We start from the raw sequence: 23,320 nt of genomic DNA on the forward strand, positions 1-23,320 counted from the left end.
CATTCAAATTTTATTTGTCACATACACAGTCATACACAGTACGATATGCAGTGAAATGCTTATACGACCGCCGGTGACCTTAAAAAGAAAATAAAAAATATATATATAAGGAATAAATATTAATAAAAGAAATAACATAAAATACAAAGGAAAATAAATGTAACTAGTAAAATTAACAACTGTACAAATAAGGGCATGTAAAAATAATAGAATATAGGAATATGGGGGGGAAATATATATATATAAAATTTTGTGTTTAAAGTGTTTTAAAGTGTCAGAGTGGCAAAGTGTCATGTGCAATGGCAGGTAAACATGTATTGTATAAAGTGACATGTGCAATGGCTTCAGATATGTAAATATGTATTGCATGAATGTGTCCATGATTGTCCAGTCAGTGTCAATGTTTAAAAGACATTAACTCCTGTGTGGTGTGATGTGATTGAGAGACCTTATCGCCTGCGGGAAGAAGCTCCTTCTCAGTCTCTCTGTGTTGGCCTTCAGGGAGCGGAATCGCTTACCAGACCGCAACAGAGAAAACAGTCCATTGTTGGGATGGCTAAGGTCCTTCACAATCTTCCTGGCCTTGGTCCAGCACCGCTTGCTGTAGATCAAGTGCAGGTCAGGGAGCTCGGTGCGAATGATGCGCTCAGCTGATCGCACCACCCTCTGTAGAGCTCGTCTGTCCTGCATGGTGCTGTTTCCAAACCAGGTCGTAATGTTTCCCGGCAGGATGCTCTCTATGGTACAGGAGTAGAAATTCCTGAGCACCGTAGAGGGCAGTCTAAAGTCTCTCAAGCGTCTGAGGTGGTGACAGGACCATGACAGGTCCTGCGTGATGTGAACACAGAGGTATCGGAAGCTGTCCACTCTCTCCACTGGGTTTTCATTGATGATAGGGGTCTGGTAGTTCCTCTTCTGCTTTGTACTAAAGTCCACTATCAGCTCCTTTGTCTTGCTGACGTTCAGGAGGAGATTGTTCCTCTGGCACCAGTTCTCCAGATTTACAATCTCCTCTAGGTAGGCCGACTCATCATTGTTGGTGATCAGGCCCACCACGACAGTGTCGTCAGCAAACTTGATGATGGCGGTGGAGTTGGTAGTGGCCACGCAGTCGTGGGTGTACAAAGAGTACAGCAGGGGGCTCAGAACACCATGTCACAAAGCTCGAATCATTTCAAATTGGTTTCTTGAACATGACAATGAGTTCACTGTACTAAAATGGCCCCCACAGTCACCAGATCTCAACCCAATAGAGCATCTTTGGGATGTGGTGGAACGGGAGCTTCGTGCCCTGGATGTGCATCCCACAAATCTCCATCAACTGCAAGATGCTGTCCTATCAATATGGGCCAACATTTCTAAAGAATGCTTTCAGCACCTTGTTGAATCAATGCCACGTAGAATTGAGCAGTTCTGAAGGCGAAAGGGGGTCAAACACCATATTAGTATGGTGTTCCTAATAATCCTTTAGGTGAGTGTAGGGTTTAAATCAAACTTCACTCATGCACACACACGTGAAACACTTGCATACATATATGAAACAGTCACACATACATATATACTACAAACTGCTCAAACAACAACATATGAAATGTGTGCACATTTACAAGATGTACAGAGATGCATTTATTTATTTATTTATTTATTACATTTTTACAGATTACTAGCCTGTAATACTAAAATTCTTAATTAAATTAGAATTTAAATTATTGTGTCCTATTTCATTCCATTTTCTGCTGAAGTAAAGATCTGTCGTTCACTCGTTCCCTGCACCGCTACAGTTTCTTTGTTTGTGCGCAACTCATAGGTGAGTGTGTGTGCACAGAGACTTTGTGTGTGTGTGCGCATCTAATAGGAGTGTGTGCATGAAGAGTTTGTGTGTATGTGTGTGCATCTCATAGGTGTATGATGTCTTAAAAAGCATGGCTAGGAAGTTAAAGCTTGATTAAAGCATACTCTATACTACATAAAATCATACCCAAGTGTCCTTTTAAAGTTGTGATAAAATGGACAACAAAGTCAAGGTATTGGATTGGTCTTGACCAAAATTCAATAGAAAATCTGTTGGCAGAAGCCTGTGCAAGCAAGGAGGCCATCAAAATCAGACTTAGCTACACCAGTTCTGTCGGGAGAAATTGGCTAAAATTCCAGTAACCTATTGTAAGAAGCTTCTGGAAGGCTACCAGAAATGTTTGACCCAATTTAAACAATTTAAAGGCAGTGCTACCAAATACTTACTACAGGTAAGTGTACATTAAACTCTGACCCTTTGCAAATGTAATGAAAATAATATAAAGTAAAATAAGTCTTCCTTTCTACTATTATTCTGACATCCCACATCCCTAAATAAAGTACAAGTGATCCTAATGTCCCAACACATGGAATGTCTGCTCAGATTAAATGTTTGAAAAAACTGAGTTTAAATGTATTTTAGCTGAGGTGTGTGTAAACTTCTGACTTTAATTATACAGTACAAGCAGGATAGAGGAATCGATCTGTTGACCGAAATATGTCAGACTTCTCTATGATAGGTGGCAATTTACCACTTTTAGTTTGTTCTTGTTGTATTCCTGGTAGACTGTATTAAGTCACAGACCAAAGCAATGGACAAACAAGTTAGCTAGTGGCAAATTAGTAGCATGTTGAGTGGTGGAAACATGTGCAACTTTATAAAGTATACCTTTGTTTAAAGGACATGCACACTGTCCCTCATGGTAATGGTCTTATATGAAGGACGACAACACCAGATGAAGCGTTCACAGAGTGCTTAGTCCATTTCTGGGTCCACTGAGTTGTACATGTTAGAGTAGCTTGAAAGTTTAACTCTGATGTTTAAATGTTTAAGTCCATGGAGCGATATTCCATTGTCATTCATACTGCCGTAGTTTTCGAGCCCTAAAAAAGCATTCGCTAGTTAGTAAGTGAGGTAGGCAAATAAAAGATAAATGAATAAATAGCTTTAAATGGTACTTCAGCATAGTAAAAGTAATATAAATATATATATACACACTCAACAAAAATATAAACGCAACACCTTTGTTTCTGCTCCGATTGTTCATGAGATGGACTTAAAGATCTAAAATTCATTCCAGATACACAATATTACCATTTCTCTCAAACATTGTTTACAAATCAGTCTAAATGTGTGATAGTGAGCACTTCTGCTTTGCTGAGATAATCCATCCCACCTCACAGGTGTGCCACATCAAGATGCTGATCTGACGTCATGAGTAGTGCACAGGTGTACCTTATACTGCCCACAATAAAAGGCCACCCTGGAATGTGCAGTTTTGTCTCACAGAAAAATGCCACAGATGCCACAAGCATTGAGGGAGCGTGCAATTGGCATGCTGACAGCAGGAATGTCAACCAGATCTGTTGCTCGTGCATTGAATGTTCATTTCTCCACCATAAGCCGTCTGAGTGAGGATGTCGACACATTTTTACATTTTAAATAAGACATGGCATATTCACGAATCAGGACATTCGCATAGTTAACACTATCGGATAGTGTACTATCAGGAAATGAAATTAATTTCAATACCATTTAAACCGAGGCATTGCCATGTCTTTCATTACTTTGTCCCTGTTAAGACATTACAAAAACTATATACGAAGCTTTTAAAGCACGAATTTGGTCATTTCATCATTATGAAAATACCATGAAGCACATATACACACATTCATCATGAAAGATCTGTTGTAAAACAAAATAAAATTCATGTTTGGAAACAATTCATGACAATTCATGTCAGCATTGGAAACAATATTGTTTTAGGTTAACTTTATACACAATTCATCGTTGTACTTGGCCCGGCTTTTAGATAAAGTCCTTCCATGCGCCATCTGGTGGATGTTCAGTGAAGCACAAAACATTTATTTTAAATTCCCGAACGTTGCCTCTAGCAAGTCGCGGCACGTCGCACGCTAAATTGCGGCATCTCGCGGGAAAACACACGCAGTCTTAATGGCGACATCTGTACATACAATACTCTGTGGCGTTGAAATGATGAGTTGAGGTAGTGGGAGGAGAACCAGTAAACAGTAAATGTTCCCTGTAAGTAACAGCAATGATAAAAATAATTTGTGCAAATTTATTAATTATTTATGAATATTGTGCATAAGAGCATTACAGGTTGGGGTGTACAATAGTTTAATTGTGTAGATCAGTGTGTTTGCACGTGTGTTGATTTATCAGTCCAGTCTTAATATTTTGAGGTAGTTGAGCTAATCTCAGTGATAGTGTGTGTGTGTGTGTGTGTGTGTGTGTGTGTGTGTGTGTGTGTGTTTGTGTGTTTTCAGTCCAGTCTCCTTTTGTTGATTAGACGGCTGGCTTATGGAAAAAATAAGTTACAGAGTCTGGATGTGTGTGTCCAAATGCTGTCATGAAATATTTTATAAATGAAAAATACAAAGTGATTAACAATCATTGCTTTTTCTTTTTTTATTTAATTTGACCTGCATTATATTATAAATAAGTAAATCTCCAATTGTTGGTTTTAGTCAGGGAAATTAAACTAACACAGTAATGACATTTGCTAATACACTTTACAATCTGTATAAAAAATTACTATATTAAAAAAGCAATAAATAAACAAACAAATACATAAATAAAATAAAAAATGGCCCATATAACAAATAGTTAAATTTTCCACTGTATATTTGTGATTTTGCCCATGCATGTTTTAGGATGTGAATATTTGTGCAAACAATCACAAACTGCCTCTCTATGTAATTTTGTGTCACAATCGAATATACTTTGCAACTTGAAATGTGACACATTCTGGGCACATAAAATTCTAAAACTCTCAATTAAAATGTAACTTGGAGAATCTAGGTTTTACTCGATATATTTAAGACATACTGTATGTACAGAAATTACTTTAAATCACATTTGATTGATGAGCTTAGAAACATCATTCTACAGTATATGTGTCAGGCGGCAGAGATGGTGAGAGCTACAATAAACACCTATCAAAATGCAAGAAATTCAGTTCAGTTTTATTCATATAGCACTTTTAGCTATGGTCATTGTTGCAAAGCAGCTTTACCGAATTGAAATCAAATTACTGAAATGAGTTTAAAATGTGTGAGGCAATATGTATAAATCAAAATGATCAGATGAGCAAGCCAAATCCGAGGTGGCAAGGTAAAACTCCAAGAGATAGCAATAGAAAGGAACCTTGGAAGGAATCAAACTCAACAGGGAACCCATCCTCATTTCGGTGATGATGGAAAGCAGGGATTGATTTGCTGTCATACTGTGTGTTAGGAGGCTGGAAGTTTCTCCAGTATAACAGGAAAGATGTAAATCGTTGCCGTGAAAGTTTCGCATTTGTATCACCGTTTAATTAAATTGATTATTTGTTTATACAATAATAATATTAATAGCAACTAGTTTTTACATCTTCATACTATTTGGCTTCGCCTTTTTTCCCGTTTTTTGCGCTTTTTGGAGAACGCGCAAGTTTCTTCTTCTAAGAACAACAAACGAAATTCAGCTCCAAACAACTAAACTCAGACTCAGGTATGATATAATGGATAATATTCAGCTTGTTCAGTGTGTGGAGTGCAGGATGTTTAGACATTCTTCCTCCGTCATTAGTGGTAATTTTACTTGTGATAGGTGTGTGTTAGTTAGCACTCTGAAGGAGAAGATATCAGCGTTAGAGGAGTGCATCCAGACTTTAAAGAGAGTAAGAGAGTGTGAACTTTTATCAACATATCACTTGCTCCACCAGGGGTGAAAGGACACTGGACCACTGTTACACTACAGTCAAGGACAGCTACAAGGCACAATCTCGTCCTCTGTTTGGTAAATCTGACCACGCCGCCATCTTCCTCATGCCAAAATACAAACAAAGGCTGAAACAGGAAGTTCTGGTTCAGAGGGAGGTCGCGCGCTGGAAGGACCAATCGGTGGCCGCGTTACAGGATGCACTCGATGACGCAGACTGGGACATGTTCCGAAACAGCTCCGATGATGACGTCGGCATGTTTACGGAAGCCATAGGATTCATCAGGAAACTAGCAGATGATAGCATAGAGAAAAAGACTATTAGAACATTTTTCAACCAGAAGCCGTGAAGTGGATAAAACTATCCGCGACGCTCTGAGATCTCGCACCGCTGCCTACACGAGACTTGCGTCGGGGGACATGGAACCGTACAAGGCGGTGAAAGAGGCGAAGCAGCGCTACGGGAAAAAACTAGAGTCACAGCTCCAACAAAGTGACTCTAGGAGCCTGTGGCAGAGACTAAGGACAATTACGGACTATAAAACACCAACAACCGGTATGACGAACGCGGACGCGTCTCTGGCAGACGAGCTGAACACTTTCTATGCTCGCTTCGAGGCTGCAGCTAAAGACGCTAGCGATGCTAATGCTAGCGGCACTAACGGCTGCAGACAGAAAGACACTGCCAGCACCGGAAACGCGTTCATCATCACCGAGCATGATGTGAGGAGAGCCTTCAAGAGAGTAAACACCAGGAAAGCAGCAGGACCAGACGGCATCTCAGGCCGCATTCTCAGAGCCTGTGCAGACCAGCTAGCACATGTGTTCACTGAGATATTCAACATCTCTTTATCTCAGTCGGTGATCCCCACATGCTTCAAAGAGTCCATCATTGTTCCTGTTCCGAAGAAACCTCATTCTGCTTCTCTCAATGACTATCGCCCTGTAGCCCCCACCTCAGTAGTGATGAAGTGCTTTGAGACTTCATCATTTCTTCACTACCGGACACACTGAACCCACTACAGCTTGCATACCGCCAGAACCGTTCCACAAACAATGCAATCTCTGATCTCCTCCACACATCACTTACTCACCTGGACACTAGGAAAGGGAATTATGTTAAAATGCTCTTCATCGACTACAGCTCTGCAATTAATACCATAATTCCCTCCACACTCACCACCAAGCTGGAGCACCTGGGACTCAGCTCATCTATGTGTCAGTGGATCTCCAATTTTCAGACTGGCAGACCACAGGCAGTAAGGATGGGCGGACATGTCTCACTCACTCTCAGCACTGGAGCCCCCCAGGGTTGTGTTCTGAGCCCCCTGCTGTACTCTTTGTACACCCACGACTGCGTGGCCACTACCAACTCCACCGCCATCATCAAGTTTGCTGACGACACTGTCATGGTGGGCCTGATCACCAACAATGATAAGTCGGCCTACCTAGAGGAGATTGTAAATCTGGAGAACTGGTGCCAGAGGAACAATCTCCTCCTGAACGTCTGCAAGACAAAGGAGCTGATAGTGGACTTAAGTACAAAGCAGAAGAGGAACTACCAGACCCCCATTATCAACAGGAGCCCAGTGGAGAGAGTGGACAGCTTCCGATACCTCAGTGTTCACATCACGCAGAACCTGGCATGGTCCTGTCACATCAACACCGTGGTGAAAAAGGCCCGGCAGCGTCTCTACCACCTCAGACGCTTGAGAGACTTTAGACTGCCCTCTAAGGTGCTCAGGAACTTCTACTCCTGTACCATAGAGAGCATCCTGACGGGAAACATCACGACCTGGTTTGGAAACAGCACCATGCAGGACAGACGAGCTCTACAGAGGGTGGTGCGATCAGCTGAGCACATCATCTGCACCGAGCTCCCTGACCTGCACTTGATCTACAATAAGCGGTGCTGGACAAAGGCCAGGAAGATGGTGAAGGACTTCAGCCATTCCAACAATGGACTGTTCTCTCTGTTGCGGTCTGGGAAGCGATTCCGCTCCTTGAAGGCCAACACAGAGAGACTGAGAAAAAGCTTCTTCCCGCAGGCGATAAGGTCTCTCAATCACTTTAAAACATTTTAATGCCACTTTAAAACATTTTATTCATTTTATTCATTTTATTTATTCATATTCCCCTCCCCCATATTCCTATATTTCTATATTTTGTGATATTTTAACATGACCTTATTTGTACAGTTTGTTTATTTTACTAGTTACATTTATTTTCTTTTGTATTTCATTTATTTGTATTAATATTTATTCCTTATATATAGTTTTTATTTTCTTTTTAAGGTCACCGGCGGTCGTACAAGCATTTCACTGCATATCTACTGTGTATGACTGTGTATGTGACAAATAAAATTTGAATTTGAATTTGAACTAACACACAGTATGAATGCAGATTAATTCCTGCTCTCTGTTTCACCCAAATGAGGATGGGTTCCCTGTTGAGTCTGGTTCCTCTCAAGGTTTCTTCCTACTACCATCTCAGGGAGTTTTTCCTTGCCACTGTCGCCCTCGGCTTGCTAACCAGGGGCTATCTGACCATTTTGATTCTTACACATTCAAATTCCATACAAACTTAAATAATTCTTTTAATTGTGTAAAGCTGCTTAGGGACAATGCCAATTGTTAAAAGCGCTATACAAATAAAATTGAATTTATGAACATTTACCTTTACTGCTTTATCACATGTGTGTAAAAATGGCCACACCTCTGCCTATTCAGAACCTCCAATTAGTCTACTCTACATGTCTTTGGACTGTGGGATAAAATTGGAGTACCTGGAGGAAACCCATCGAACATGGGGAGAACATGCAACTTCCACGCACACAGAGGCAAGAATCGAACCTGGCAAGAAATCGTATCTGGGCCCTAGAGGTGTATGCTGTGGTCTCTGGCACTAGGATGTTGGCAGCAGATTGTTTAGCTGCTGTGGGTTGTGCGATTGGATGTTTTTGTCTGGGACTTCCCATGGGTATTCAAACGGATTTGTATTTGGAGAGGTTAAAGGCCGGGTCGATTTTCTTGGGCTCTTTGCCTGATGACCCTATGTTCGGCAGGCTGTGATGCATTGGGTATTCTGATATCTTTCTTTCATGGCTAGCATTGATTTTTTTTTCCAGCAATTTGTGTTACTGTATATTGGCTTTTCTGGGAGATTGGAGGAGACAGGCTGGACCACGGGCAAGGGAGAGCTACAGTATGATCCTTGATGTCCACGATTGGTGTATAAAACCATTAACACCTAATGGTGATCAATGTTGCCAGTTCTCCTGGCAGTGGTGTTTATGTTATAGTGTGTAAAGTTATGCTATGAGTGTATAAGGAACTTCTGTAAGCTATCTTTGAAACAATAAAAATGTAAAATGGTTTTGAGTGTTGAATTTTTTGTCTATGTAAACTATAAAGAAAGGAAGCCTCTACATGTAGCACATGCTGATGTGTGAAAATACTGCATTTCACCCCGGGCTTCCTGATCTAGAAACAGGAAACATTTTTTCACAGACTGATTTTCAAAGCTCAGAACACTGAGATCTACATTTACAAAAGATTGTAGGCTCACTGTATTGATAGCCTCATTACAGAAAGATGAGTGCATCAGTTTATCAAAACCTTTCAGCGGGCTGCAAGACATCTGATCAAAAGGAAAGTTTATATGAGGATATTTACGTGAATGAAGATGCAACAGAGACAAAACTGACCAAAAGCAATAAGAAAGCTATGACTTCAGGTACGTTCACACACTCACATTTATACACAGACTTACTTATTACTTCTAACAACTACTAACGCAAATTATTCAATTACCCCATCCTATATATATATATATATATATATATATATATAAATATATATATATATATATATATATATATATATATATATATATATATACGATGGGGTAATTGAATAATTTGCGTTTTTTATTGTTTATATATATATATATATATATATATATATATATATATATATATATATAAAATCACTTTTTAGCTTGAGAACCAATTAGCTTAGGACATAGGTGTAACAGACTGGCTGAGGTGTGTCTGCTGATGCTGGTTGCTATCACAATACTGTGTGTCAAGCTGACTATACAGAGAGAAACAAGACACAGACCAGTTACAATAACCTGACTCCTAAAAAAAAAAAAAAAACAGTTAGAGACCAGTCACAAGAAACTGACTGCTAAAAACACAGTTAGGTACAAGTAACAAAAGAAACAAGTTTCAAAGATAGAGAGATGAACTCCAGAAGAAACTTTTATTATTGGTTATGTAATTGTTCATATAAAATGTAAATGTTCATAATAAATGACATCTTCGGTAAATTAACTAATTATGCTACTTACCTGATCTATTATTTACAGTATATGTTATCAACCTCAAGCATCCCCTCCATTATGTTTTAGTGTTTTTGCCCCTCTAACAAACATAATTTCACTATGTAAGACATTACATATTTTTATGTGATATTTGTAAACCATTATTAGATTGGGATTGCTTCTGAAAATGTTTTTATATAATTCCTAAAGAACATATTATATAGAATTTTTTAAGAAAAGAAAAAAAAATACATTACATTACAGGCCCTGGTGCAGCAAAGCAGGCCCAAATCATGATGTTTCTTCCACCCTACTTTACTCTTGGGATGATGTTTTCATGATGATATGCAGTGCCTTTTCACATTATCTGTACTGTAGTGCTGCGTGTTCTTTCCAAAAAGTTAAATCTTAGTTTCATCAGTGCCAAAAATTTTTGCCAATACTATTGTGGGGTAGCTCAGTGGTTAATGCATTGGACTACGATTTGGAAGATCCCAGGTTCAAACCCCACAACCACCGAATTGCCACTGTTGGGCCCTTGAGCAAGGCCCTTAACCCTCAACTGCTCAGATGCGTAATGAGATAAAAATGAAAGTCGCTCTGGATAAGAGCGTCTGCCAAATGCCTAAATGTATTGTGGTACAGTATATACAGTAACAAGAAAAAGTATGAAACATGATCCCAACCAAGAAAACATTATGATTTGGGCCTGTTTTGCTGCATTAGGGTGTGGCCAGCTTGCAGTTATAGAGAAAAGATGATTTTTTTTTAATCTTTTTAAAAAATGCTTCAGGATAATGTAAGAATGTCTGTTTGTCAGCTGAAACTCTGTAAAAGTTGGGTGATGCATCAGAACATAGACCAAAACACCAGAGCAAGTCCACAAAAGAATGGCTTCATAAAAAAGACCCCAACCGAATAGAGATGTTATGGAATGACTTGAAGCGAGTCACACACATGGAACGTTCACAGAATATGACAGTAATAAATCAGTTTTGCCAGTACGAATTGGCTGAAAATCCTCTTGGATAATGCAGATCTGATCCACAGCTACAGGATGGTTGAGGTTATTGCTGTCAAAGAGCGTCAACCAGTAATTGTCTCTAAGGGTTCACTTATTTTTTTTTTATTTCATTTTAAATGTTAAATAAGTGTGTTTGATAAAGACATGAAAGTTCAGATATTATTTGCATTATTATTGTATTATTATTTTAGGTACATTTTATTTGTCAATACTAGAAACTTAAATGAAGGTCAAAAAATTAATGCAGAAAACCACAAATGTGTTGAATTGAATTGAGTGTCTTTGTCACTAACCATATATATTTGAGTATAATGTAGTAATTGGTTCAGTATGAGCTCAGGTGTATCACAGACTGTGGGATATCAAGCTGGCAGTGGAAAGAGGGAAACCCAATCTGAGAATTAACTTATTATGAGCATAATCTTGGTGTATCTTTAAGATTTGAGGAGGTTTGTTTCAACAGTAGAGATCTATATGGGACCACAGGCATAGAGAGTAGGTAGAGGTTTGAGGAAATGTATTATGAATGTCTGAGAGGCTGTGTGCTGTGTGGCTCTCGTTAAGAGTAGAGCCTGTAGCGTGGCTCTTGTGAATCTTGAGCTGGATGAGGAGGCTTTGGAGCTGTTCCACCTGCTCCCTCAGGCTTTGGATGTGCTCCTCATTCTCCTCTGCTCAGAACCTGTGAAGATTTCTGGTTCCTTCCTCTTTCCATTGCCCGCTTCGTCGCTTCGGGGTTCCTTTTCCCTCTCGCCACCGCCGTACCTGACCTTCTTGGCCCGTACCTCTTTGTCGGTGCGTGGAATCCTGTCTCCCACAGCTGTGTCACCTTTAAACGGCGTGCGTCTAATGGCGAGCCTGCAGCCTTTCCAGCTCTGCTGCGCACCCTGCTCCCTTTGCTCTTGGTCTCTCCTGTGCTCCTCGAAGTCGCTCAGAAAGTCCGCTCGCTCCCGCTCCATAGTCTCGCCCCCCCCCACCCCCCCCCCCCCAAAAAAAAAAAAAAAACATCTAGGGGAGAGACCTCCACTATGCCACTGGTAAGGTGTAGCATTCTGTCACGTTGACGGGTCTTGTGTCGGCGTGGCATAAATGCAGAGGCACAGGTGACTCCTTGAAAGTTCTTTTTAATGACAAAGGAAAGCAAAACTGAAACCAAACACTAATAACAGAAAACTTTCCTTTAAATCCACCCCTTACTATAAACATAACAAGAACCTTTACAACAATAACCATATACAATAAACAAATGCTACATGCTATTCTCAAACAGGCTATTTATGATCTAACTATTGATTCTCCTGGTGAATGCTCCCATCACCTGACCCAGGTGCCCCATGGGAAATGAAGTTCCCTTCAAACAAACCACAACCTAAAAATACAACCAAAAAAAGAGTCATAGCATTTGACGCCCTCTAGGGACAAACCTTTACAGTGTGGTCCATATGTGGAAGATGAGATCTCACCTTTACTTCCTGTTCTGAGAAGAGAGATTTTTTACAATAGAGAGCTCTTCAGAGAGAGCTGCAGTAAAGAATGTAGAGATCTGTTGTTAAAATAGACCGAAGGCTTGGTTTAGGTCCAGGGTCTTTACAGAAAGAAATATGAAAAAAAAGATAAGTAAAACAACTTTTTATACACATAAATTAAGTTCTACTATCTTAATTGACCAAAAGTGATAAAGGAACTATAACAATAGTTATGTACACCCACATCTATACACAAAATATACTTAAATAAAATAATTTAAAACCACAAATCAATTTTACACCACTGTCTGTAGCAAATACACCTAATATTTATTTAAGTCTAGAAAGTAGTACTGCCTGCCATCACAATACTGTGAGTCAACAACCTGACTACAAAGAGAAACCAGTTAGAGACCAATTACAACAACCCTCTTTTTAGAGAAAGGCCATTTACAACCTGACTAAAGAAAAAGATAAAGATGTTTCAGACCAGTTACAACGTACTGACTTTGGAGAGATAGCAGTTACAGACCAGTTACAACAACCTGACTACAGAGAGAGACCAGGTACAGACCTTATTAAAATAATCTGACTGTTAAAAAGCAACAATTAAAGACAAGATACAAAAGGCTGGCTAATGAAATAAATCAGTTAGAGAACATTTAAAAAAAAAAATAGCAGAAAAGAACATCCAGTTTTAGAGGATGAGAGATGAGAGAGAGAACTCCAGAAGAGGCTTTCTAAACTGGGGAAGTGACTGTACAGTACAGTATGTTGCCATTGGTTGTAAGTGTCTGTGAGTTTATACAAACCAGATCATCATCATTTATCAGGAGCAGTTGTAAACACCCACATATATACCTTCATGTGAACCTATCCTCCTTGTTTCCTGATCACCTGCCTTCGATGTGACAAGGAAACATTGTGGTTGTCTGTTTTTTTTAACAATTACAGTTACATCCTCGCGATTCACCCCTCCTCATCATCAGAGGTAGTGTTTAAATACTTGGGATAATCATCTTGGATATACCAACTGAGGGTGCAAGGCTATAAAAATAAAGAGACAGATCACTGACTTTGGTATTGTATTATATTAAATCAAACATTCACCAAGTATTTTAGTGGACTTAGAATTGCAAGAGTTTGTGCACATAAATGCAGCATAGTGTCGCTGATATTAATGGAGCTGAAAAACAGAGCTTACACCTGTGTGTTTACTGATGAGCTGTTTTGTGTTAGTAATAAATGATATGAATGTTAGGAATGTGCTTCCATTTTAATCTTCTGTCTGAACATAAAAAGACATTAGGATGCATACACAACTCCAGTTTGTATTACACCTCTACTGAGAAGAAGAACTGGAATGAGAACAGACAGGACTGAGGGGAAAAAAGGATTGGATTGGTGCAAATGACCACTAGGGGGGCCTGGAAATGGGTGGAAAAACAACATTGACCAGTGGGTTAGTTATTTCTCTATATAATATAATATACTGCACTAATGCACTTTTCCCAGGATTTCACTAGTGCTTGTTTAACATCAAGGTAAAATGTTTTCTTAGTATGTCAGAGCCATGATTTTATTATGTTTTTTTTGTGAGATAGAGAGAGACAGAGCCAATAAGAGAGAGAGAGAGTTGCTGCACTGCTTTATAATTTGATCTTATTTATAAGCATATCACAAATAAAGCTACAATGAACAATGGGTATGATCGATAGAAGATTTCAGAAAACACATTAATTAAGATAAAGGTTTGCCATGTCCAGTGCCCTGTCAAAATTTTGTAGGGATTTAGACAGATAAAAAAAAAAAAGGTGCTTGCTGTTTTCACGTCACAATTAAAAGCACATTTTAAGAAAATGAAAATGCAGCAGAGGAAAGTGAAAAATGCAATAAAAGAAAATCCAACATAATGGAGGAAAACAGACAAAGGCAGTCATCTGAAAATGGGCGCTAGGCATGAGGACATTTAGAGGACTTGAGGGTATTTATGGGACAAGACCGGGATCAGGAATTAAGGAGACACATTAGGTCCAAAACCAGAGTGTGCAAATACAAAATAGGTGAATAGTTTATTAAAGAACACAAGAATGAATACTTCATGGTGTGTTTGTTTTGGCAAAGAACTTGCAGTCTGGAGTAAGTCCGGGTATGTGCAATCAGTAATCAATGTGAACTTTGAAATAGACATGTTTGTAGACAGAGGTGCCTTTTTCCCCTCTGGAAAATGACCACATTCTCTGAATTTGCTTGGCAAACTGACTTTGCTATATGATACAAAAACTTGATTAAGCACTACTTAATTAAAGCCGAAATGGTATTATTGATCGGGAAACCCTTTTGGCACTTTCTAGCCACCTGCAAACAGACTGTTGGATGATATTTCAAACAAGTTTGAGTTTAGCATTCTGACACAAAAGCATGGAAATTATAGAGGTGTGGTTAAAAAAGAACTGGCACATGTATATGATGATGTATCCTTCCTTTTTTAAGAGCAGGAAAACATGTTTTTCTCTCTCCCCCTTTTTCTCTCTTACACATGCACACACACACACACACACAGTTAACAGTGTGAGCTGGAGGCTGCATTCTACACTGTAGAGATCTACATTTACAAAAAAAAATTAAAGCTTACTGTCTTTCCAGCAAAATCACAGAGAGATGAATAAATCAGTTTATAAAAACTTTTCTGCAGACAGCAGGTTAGCTTATCAAAAGGAGAGCTCCAACTCATTTGAAGATCTCTGCATGAGTGAAAATGCAACAGAAACACAAGCGACCCGAAGCAATAAGAGAGCTATGACTTCAGGTATGCTTACACACTCGCATTTATACACATTATACTTCGTCAAGCAATTCAATAGTGCAAATTGAACAACTACACCATCCTATGTAAATAATATATATTTAATCACTTTACAGTCTTCAAAAGAAACACTTCAGGACACAGGAGTTACAAACTGGCTGTGGTGTGTCTTCTGATCCTTCTTGTTTTCTTGCTGGTTGTCATCACAATACTGTGGGTTAAGCTGACTACAAAGGGAGACCAGGTACAGACCAGTTACAACAACTCGTCTGCTGAAAAACAGTTAAATATCAGTTACACCAACTTGATTGCTGAGAAAGATCAATTAGAGGCAGCCTACAAAAAAGTAGCTGAAGAAAGAGACCAGTTCAAGAAGAAAGCAGATGAATTCGAGAATAAGCTTTCATCAATGGGTAGGTAAATGTTTATTTTAAATTCATGCTAATTACCTGACGAATTAATTTACATCTTCTCCAAATTACTCTTGAAGTATCCCTTCTTTTATATTTTAAAGCCTTTAATGCTCTGGCAAACTCATTTCTATTTGATTCAATTTAATTTTATTTATATAGCGCTTTTAACAGTGGTCATTAGGTCATTGTCTTAAAGCAGCTTCACAAACATGAAAATTAAAAAAAACACAAAAAATTGAAAAAAAAATTTTGAAGACAGTGGCAAGGAAAAACTCCCCCATGGCAATAGGAAGAAACCTTAAGAGGAACCAGACTCAATCAGGGAACGCATCCTCATTTGGGTGATAACAGATAGAAATTATATTTACATTTACATTTGGGCATATGGCAGACACTCTTATCCAGAGCGACTTACATTTTTATCTCATTACGCATCTGAGCAGTTGAGGGTTAAGGGCCTTGCTCAAGGGCCCAACAGTGGCAACTTGGTGGTTGTGGGGTTTGAACCTGGGATCTTCCCAACCGTAGTCCAATGCCTTAACCACTTCAATATAACAAAAGTTCTTTAAATTAACCTGAGGTCTATTGCTTTATAAAATATAGCAAGGGTTTATTATGTATTTTATTGTGTGCAACATTAATGATGAGCACTTTAAATTAGTTAAACCTGGGCCTTATTTTTTGAGTAACAGTGAGTAAATCATTGTAGATAGTGGCGACACCACCACTGCGACCAGTTAGCTTATGCTTATAGAAATATTCTGACAGAGTAGACACATTCAGACCAATATATTCATTTGGTTTAAGCCATGTTTGGGTGAGGCAGAGTGCGTCAAGGCAATAATCTGAGATCATTTCATTAACAATAAGTGCTTTAGGCGCAAGGGATCTAATGTTGAGAAGTCCAAACTTTAGAGATAGATTTCAATTACACTCAACAAAAATATAAACGCAACACTTACACTCAACAAAAATATGAAAAGCCTTTGGAGACGGCTTATGGTGGAGAAATGAACATTCAATGCACGAGCAACAGATCTGGTTGACATTCCTGCTGTCAGCATGGCAATTGCACGCTCCCTCAATGCTTGTGGCATCTTGCTGTGAGACAAAACTGCACATTCCAGGGTGGCCTTTTATTGTGGGCAGTATAAGGTACACCTGTGCACTACTCATGATGTCAGATCAGCATCTTGATGTGGCACACCTGTGAGGTGGGATGGATTATCTCAGCAAAGCAGAAGTGCTCACTATCACACATATAGATTGATTTGTGAACAATGTTTGAGAGAAATGGTAATATTGTGTATCTGGAATGAATTTTAGATCTTTAAGTCCATCTCATGAAAAATCGGAGCAGAAACAAAGGTGTTGCGTTTATATTTTTGTTGAGTGTACTTATTTGGCCTTTTTCTGGTTTTATGGTTATCAGATTGTTTCGGGCACATTTAAGGAATGTATTCTTTTTCCTCACTATTCGGGGAACCGACACAATTTCCATAGGACAAGCTATGTGTGTGCAAGCTAACAAGCTAATGACTTACCGCCATACCTTAGATATTAGCCACAATACAATTTACAGTACCATACACCATGCAACAAAGTAAACTAAAAAAACAACCTCTGGTTACTTCAGGTGAGTTATATTAAACAGGTAAATATGTTAATCAGCTGAAGACTGAATCAGATTTAGAAAGTTGTTCTGAGGTTTCTATCAGGTGATTAGCTAAATTAGGTACTTTATAGAATGAGCAGGGAAAACAACAACAGTTGGGGTTAATTAGACATTGTCAGAGCTTCCTTGCTAAAATGTTCTAAAGAATTTGATTAAAAAAAAGGATATTATCTGATGTTACCATAAAGACAGATTTAAGGTCCCAGTTATGTCTCACTGCCAAGGTTTGGGAGCTATCTTAACTTCAAACAACATGAAAAGCATGGCTGTACATTTTCAACATTTTCAACCCCCTGCTTATTTGAGTGATACCGGATTATGCAACCATAAAAAAAAATAAAATCGCTTCCATAACTGTGTCCTATTGGGTCAAAAGTGTTATTGTGTAACAGGAAATGTTTTTAGTTTATATAATGTCCACTTTATTTATGTTAAAGTAACAATGTTGAAGGATAAAATTAGAAAACTGCTTATGGAAAATTCAGTCATTATCAGCATGACTGTTGTCATAATTAGGACAGTGAGCGTTAATGTTTTTAACAGAGAGAAAGTTGGAAATGCAGTGTAAGAGAAAGGGGAACCGAAAGGGATGCAGAGAGAAACATAATTAGATATGCTGACTTTGACATAATGGATAAGGTCAATATAATAGAAATGCAACAAAGTCAACTAATAAAAATAACCTCTGGTTACTTTAGGTTAGTTATATTGAACAGATAAATATGATTCCTAAACAGATTTAGAAAGCTATTCTGAGGTTGGTTCTCTGACTACGAATCAAACCCAGGCCATGCCTGTTGAAGCACCATATGCTAGGTAAATAAGGAAAAAGCAATAAAAGGAATAAACAAGGATGGACTGTTGCTCATTATACAGTGCTTTGTTTTTTTTTCCGCAACCTCCACCTAGTTCACTTGAAAATGTTTTAATAGTGTAAACTACTTTGAAACCAAAATTAAACCAGAATATGTGAGAACGACAAGAAGATCTGGACATCTTTCCATAATTGATGGAACCATGAATTTTGCACACTACCAGAAAATATTGAATAAGAATGTCCGGCCATCAGTCCTGACTCAAGGTCAAGTGCTCTTGGTTTATGCAACAGTACAATGATCCAATTAAACACACCAGCAAACATTCAGCAACTATCGGTCAGTATCACTTCTCTCTTTTTATTTCAAAAATTCTTAAATGCACTGTATAACTAGATGTCTCTTTATATCTCACAGAATGAACTCAATAATCCAAATCAATATCAACCAATTAAAAAGTGACAAATTACACAGTGACTGTTCATCTGATCATCACTAAAAGCTCCATCCACAACTCATTTTCACTTTCCCTTCTCATACACTCATGTTTCTGTTCAAATGTCAGCATGTCTTGGTTGGCAGCTCATCAACTGCAACCTAATCTCAACAAAATGTAACTACCCTGCAGACGATCCCATCAATGTCACCTCATATGACCAAGACAAGGATCTTATAATCTCCCTGAACCACTCTCAGATACCTTGGGGTATTTCTGTACAATTAACTGTCCTTTTCCTCCCACATTGCTAACATTGCATAAGGCCATCTGCCAAATATTGTTTTATAGAGGTGTATTCCAGGCCTAATTACGTCTACAGAACAGAAACAGAATAACTGCAATTCTATAAATGTATACAGTATAGGCTATGTTATCAGTTTTTGTACATACTGTATGTTCTCTTAAACTGAGAACCTGATAGTAAGCAAGAAGGTTTCAGACTCCTGCTCTAAATTACAATGTGTCATACTTATTCAATAAGCATGAGATCCATTCTGCATTGTAAGATCCTGTTTCACTCATTCATAGTTGTGAAGAAATGTTATTTGATTTGCCACAGTCGTCCAGCCAACTTTAGAGATCTTTTTGTGTGAAAATGCCATGAGTCGAAGTCACTGAGATTACACTGAACTGATGAAAATCCTTGTTTGAGGTTATAATACAGTGCTGTTATTAATGTGCTTGTATTTTCATCTGTTACTTGATATTAATACATAGGATGGAAATTCTTTGGCTCTAGTCTTTATTATATCTCTACTGAGAAAAGGAGCTGGAGTGAGAGCAGACAGGACTGCCAGGGGAAAGGAGCAGACCTGGTGATCATAAAGAGCAGAGAAGAGCAGGTGAGTAAGAAATTGTTAAGAAACTGACCTTTTATTTAAATTGAGACTTTTTGTTTTTTATTTTTAAAGACTTTGAATGAGCTTAATATCTTTATGGTTGCATGTTTGTTCTACACTACAGTTCTGCTACAATGTTAAAATTGATTAAAATAAAATGATTAAATGGTTAGACAGGCCTATAGCAAAAAACAGGCAGAACTAATATAATACTATAGCTTATAGAAATACCCTCAGACCAATTAGTATCTCAGCAGTCATGTGGTTTAAGAGGTTATTACATTTTGTAGAAAAGATAAAGTGTCTCTCTATATACAGTATATAGAGTTTGTAGGCGGTGGGTTGATTGGGATTTCTGCTCATGTGTTATTCTTCACCAGGACTTTGTTGAGGATCTGAGAAAGAGTGATCCTGCCTGGATTGGTGCTCATGACATAGACAAAGAGGGGGACTGGAAATGGGTGGATGGTACAGCAGTGACCAATGGGTAAGTAAATTGGTAAGGCTGTTTTCACATACAGTATTTTTACAGTTCCATCTCAACTAGGAGTACTGAAGGATCTTTCAGAAACCTAAGTGGAAAATTCCTATAAATTTAACACCCAGGTACATTTTGAAGCAAGGTCTTAAGGCATCAGCCAGGAAGTGAAGGCTGTACCAAAAAACCTTTTTAAATAGATAATCATACTATTTACTACATACAATCATTCCACAGCGTACTTCGAAAATTGTGGCTACGTGGCTTACGTTCAATAAAATCAAGACAATTGACCTTGAACTCAATCCAATATAAAATATGGTTAACCAATCTGACTCAATTACACTCAAGTTCTGTCAGAAGAAATGGACTAAAATTCCAGCACATTATTGTTAGAAGTTTGGAGAGCTGATAAACAAATTACCTATTGGCAAACTGGTTCTATGTTGAGTGGTGAAATGATGAACAACTTTACAACCCAGTACATTTTGTACATGCTGTACACTTTACAGTCTTAGTTAAGTCTTATTTTAGTCAGACTAATACAACATCATGTAAACATACTGATCGATGTGTGAACACAATTAGAATGAACTTAAGACCTGTTCTCTTCTTTCAGGTTCTGGAGACAGGGTGAACCCAACAATGTTGGTGAGGAAGACTGTGTTGCAACTGGGTATCTGACTGTGCCTGTACCAAATTGGTTTGATTATTCTTGTAGTTTAAAATATGTTTGGATCTGTGAAATGGGAATGAATACCTGACATGTTTTATTGGAATGAAAAACAGAAATGGATTTAAAAATCTGTCAAATCTTACAATCAAATATACTTTGCATATAAACTTGTGAATATCTAAACATATTCAAGACACACAGAAATATATAGAAATTATTATTAGTATAGAAATTATTTTCAATTAACAAATTTGATTGATGACCCTAGATACTTCACTCTATGTATGTCTTGTGTCAGGTATGGTGAGAGTTACAGTCAATGGTTTTCAATTAAATAAATCCTGAATCATACACTGTGCCAGGTTATGCACAAGAAGGCACACATTTAATTCAATTGAATAGTACTTGTATAGCACAAAAATCTACTTTGTTACAAAGCAGATTAATAGATTAAGATATATGGAACTCTGGTGGGAAAAACCTCTCTGAGATGATATGAGAAACAATCCTCGAGAGGAACCAGTAGTGAATCTTTTATCTGTATTCTGTAACCAAGAAACCAAGAAAGTGTATGAGTAATGTTTCTGTTGACATAAGTGTTTGTTCAGTTGTATATTTTCTTTTGTTTCTTGTCATGCATCTGTTTCATTTTACTCTTTTTGTTCCTGCTGTTTTCATTCTGATGTTATCTATGGTTGTGTTTTGGTGTTCATTATTAAATCTATGTCTGCACTTATGTTGTGCCTGTGATCCCTTAAACTAAGACATATACTCTTAGTTTTATTGAAGCAATTGCTAGTCCCGGGTCCAATTCCCAGCCAGGCTCGATTCCCATCTCTGTGTGAATGGAGTTTGCATGTTCTCTCTGTTCTTGGTGGGTTTCCTCTGGGTACTCCGGTTTCCTCCCACAGTCCAAAGATATGCAGGTTTGGCATTCCCAAATTGCCCGTAGTGTGTGAATGAGTGTGTTAGTATATGTGTGTATGTGCCCTGCGATGGATTGGCACCCTGTCCAGGGTGTACCCTGCCTGGTGCCCTAAGTCTCCTGGGATAGGCTCTAGGTCAAGTTAGAATGACTAAGGTCAAGTAACACCAGCAAGGAGCCACAGAGAAATTCCCTTAATAAGTTATGTGGTTTCAATGATTCATAATGGTATGCATAACAATTGTGAATTGAAGGTGTACATAAACTGTCCTTATGGCATATTTAAGGTACCAGCTGTCCTAAATTTAATCACAGATCCAGCACAAAAAAAATCATATAAATATAAAGGTTTTAAGTGTAAAACTCTGACAGAGAATTCAGCAATCCAGTGGCAGTGTTTAGTGAGACTGTAAAGAGTTTCTAAAAATGCAACATCTGTACCATGATGCATGATGTGGTGTCGTCACAGTTTCCTGTTTTGAGAAAAAAATAATCATTGCTTTAGAACCAACGTCCTCAGGGCACTGGAGCTACAGCCTGGCTGTGGTGTGTCTGCTGATGCTGGTTGTTTTCTTGCTGGCTGTCATTGCAATACTGTGGGTTAAACTGACTACAGATAATGACCAGATACTGACCAGTTGTAACAACATGACTACACAAAGAGACAAAATAGAGACCAGTTACAACAATCTAACTGCTGAGAAAGAACTGTTTCAGAGGAAGACAGATGAACTACAGAAAAAAAGTTTTCTCGACTGAGTAAGTCCACTTTGAAATATCTGCACGAGCATACTGCAAATGCAGTACATTCTATTATCACCTTAATTATCATATGGCTTAATTCACAGGGCCCTTCCCTATATTTGCAGAGCTCTAATAAAACTAAAAGAAATATTATAAATCATTTTACTATGTAGGCCATTTATTTCAGAATTGCAGATCATTATAATGATATAATGTGATATTGTTAAATTAACATATATTACAGTGGTTGTCATGGTAACAATGGAACTATGTTATGGTTAAGGTACTTGTGCTTTAATCTTCTGTATGAACAGAGGAAGACATTAACAGACAAGGATGGAGAGACTTCTGATCTAGTATTTACTACGTCTCATCGAGAAGAAGAGCTGGAGTGAGGGCAGACAGAACTGCAGGAGGAGAGGAGCAGACCTGGTGATCATTAACAGCAGAGAGGAGCAGGTAAATATAAGAAGATATAGAGATTTCATTTTCATTTAATTCCAATTTTTTTTAAACTGTCCATGCATCATTCATGCATATTTACACATATACATGGGCCACTTCTTGTTACTTAATGTTATGCTTTTAATCATGGTCTTGTTACCCGAGCCTGAGATCATGAGCAATTTGGAGAAGGTTTTACTGAGTATGAATAGATTTTGTTTCCATTTTGAGTCCTTCTCAAGGTCATCTCAAAGAGGATTTCCTTGCCACTAGCTTGCTAATTAGGGATGAATACACATTTATAACTGGAACTTTTAAAGCTTTCGTAATGAGCTCCATCATTTAAAAAACTATATTTATAAATAAAATTACATTGAATTGAAATATACATAAAACAGTAAAAGCTTACACCATGTTTATTAATAATTGTGCACAGATGTACCGTGCATTAAAAAG

General features: G+C 38.1%; 1 protein-coding gene across 2 annotated transcripts; it reads left to right on the plus strand.

Moving 5' to 3' along the window:
- The first annotated feature begins 9,262 nt into the window (after window positions 1–9,262).
- LOC128523895 (CD209 antigen-like protein E) lies at window positions 9,263–21,475 on the plus strand. 2 transcript variants are annotated; one of them, XM_053496075.1, is made up of 6 exons: window positions 9,263–9,472; window positions 15,114–15,359; window positions 15,473–15,769; window positions 19,476–19,600; window positions 19,978–20,084; window positions 20,695–21,475. In XM_053496075.1, the coding sequence occupies exons 2-6, from the start codon at window positions 15,212–15,214 to the stop codon at window positions 20,837–20,839; spliced, it is 822 nt and encodes a 273-aa protein (XP_053352050.1). In that variant the 5' UTR covers window positions 9,263–9,472; window positions 15,114–15,211; the 3' UTR covers window positions 20,840–21,475. The 2 variants fall into 2 exon arrangements, with proteins under 2 accessions (XP_053352050.1, XP_053352049.1); XM_053496074.1 differs by having other exon boundaries at window positions 15,246–15,359.
- The last annotated feature ends 1,845 nt before the right edge of the window (window positions 21,476–23,320 follow it).

This window comes from Clarias gariepinus, chromosome 5, assembly GCF_024256425.1.
Source record: "Clarias gariepinus isolate MV-2021 ecotype Netherlands chromosome 5, CGAR_prim_01v2, whole genome shotgun sequence".
Lineage (NCBI taxonomy): Eukaryota > Metazoa > Chordata > Actinopteri > Siluriformes > Clariidae > Clarias > Clarias gariepinus.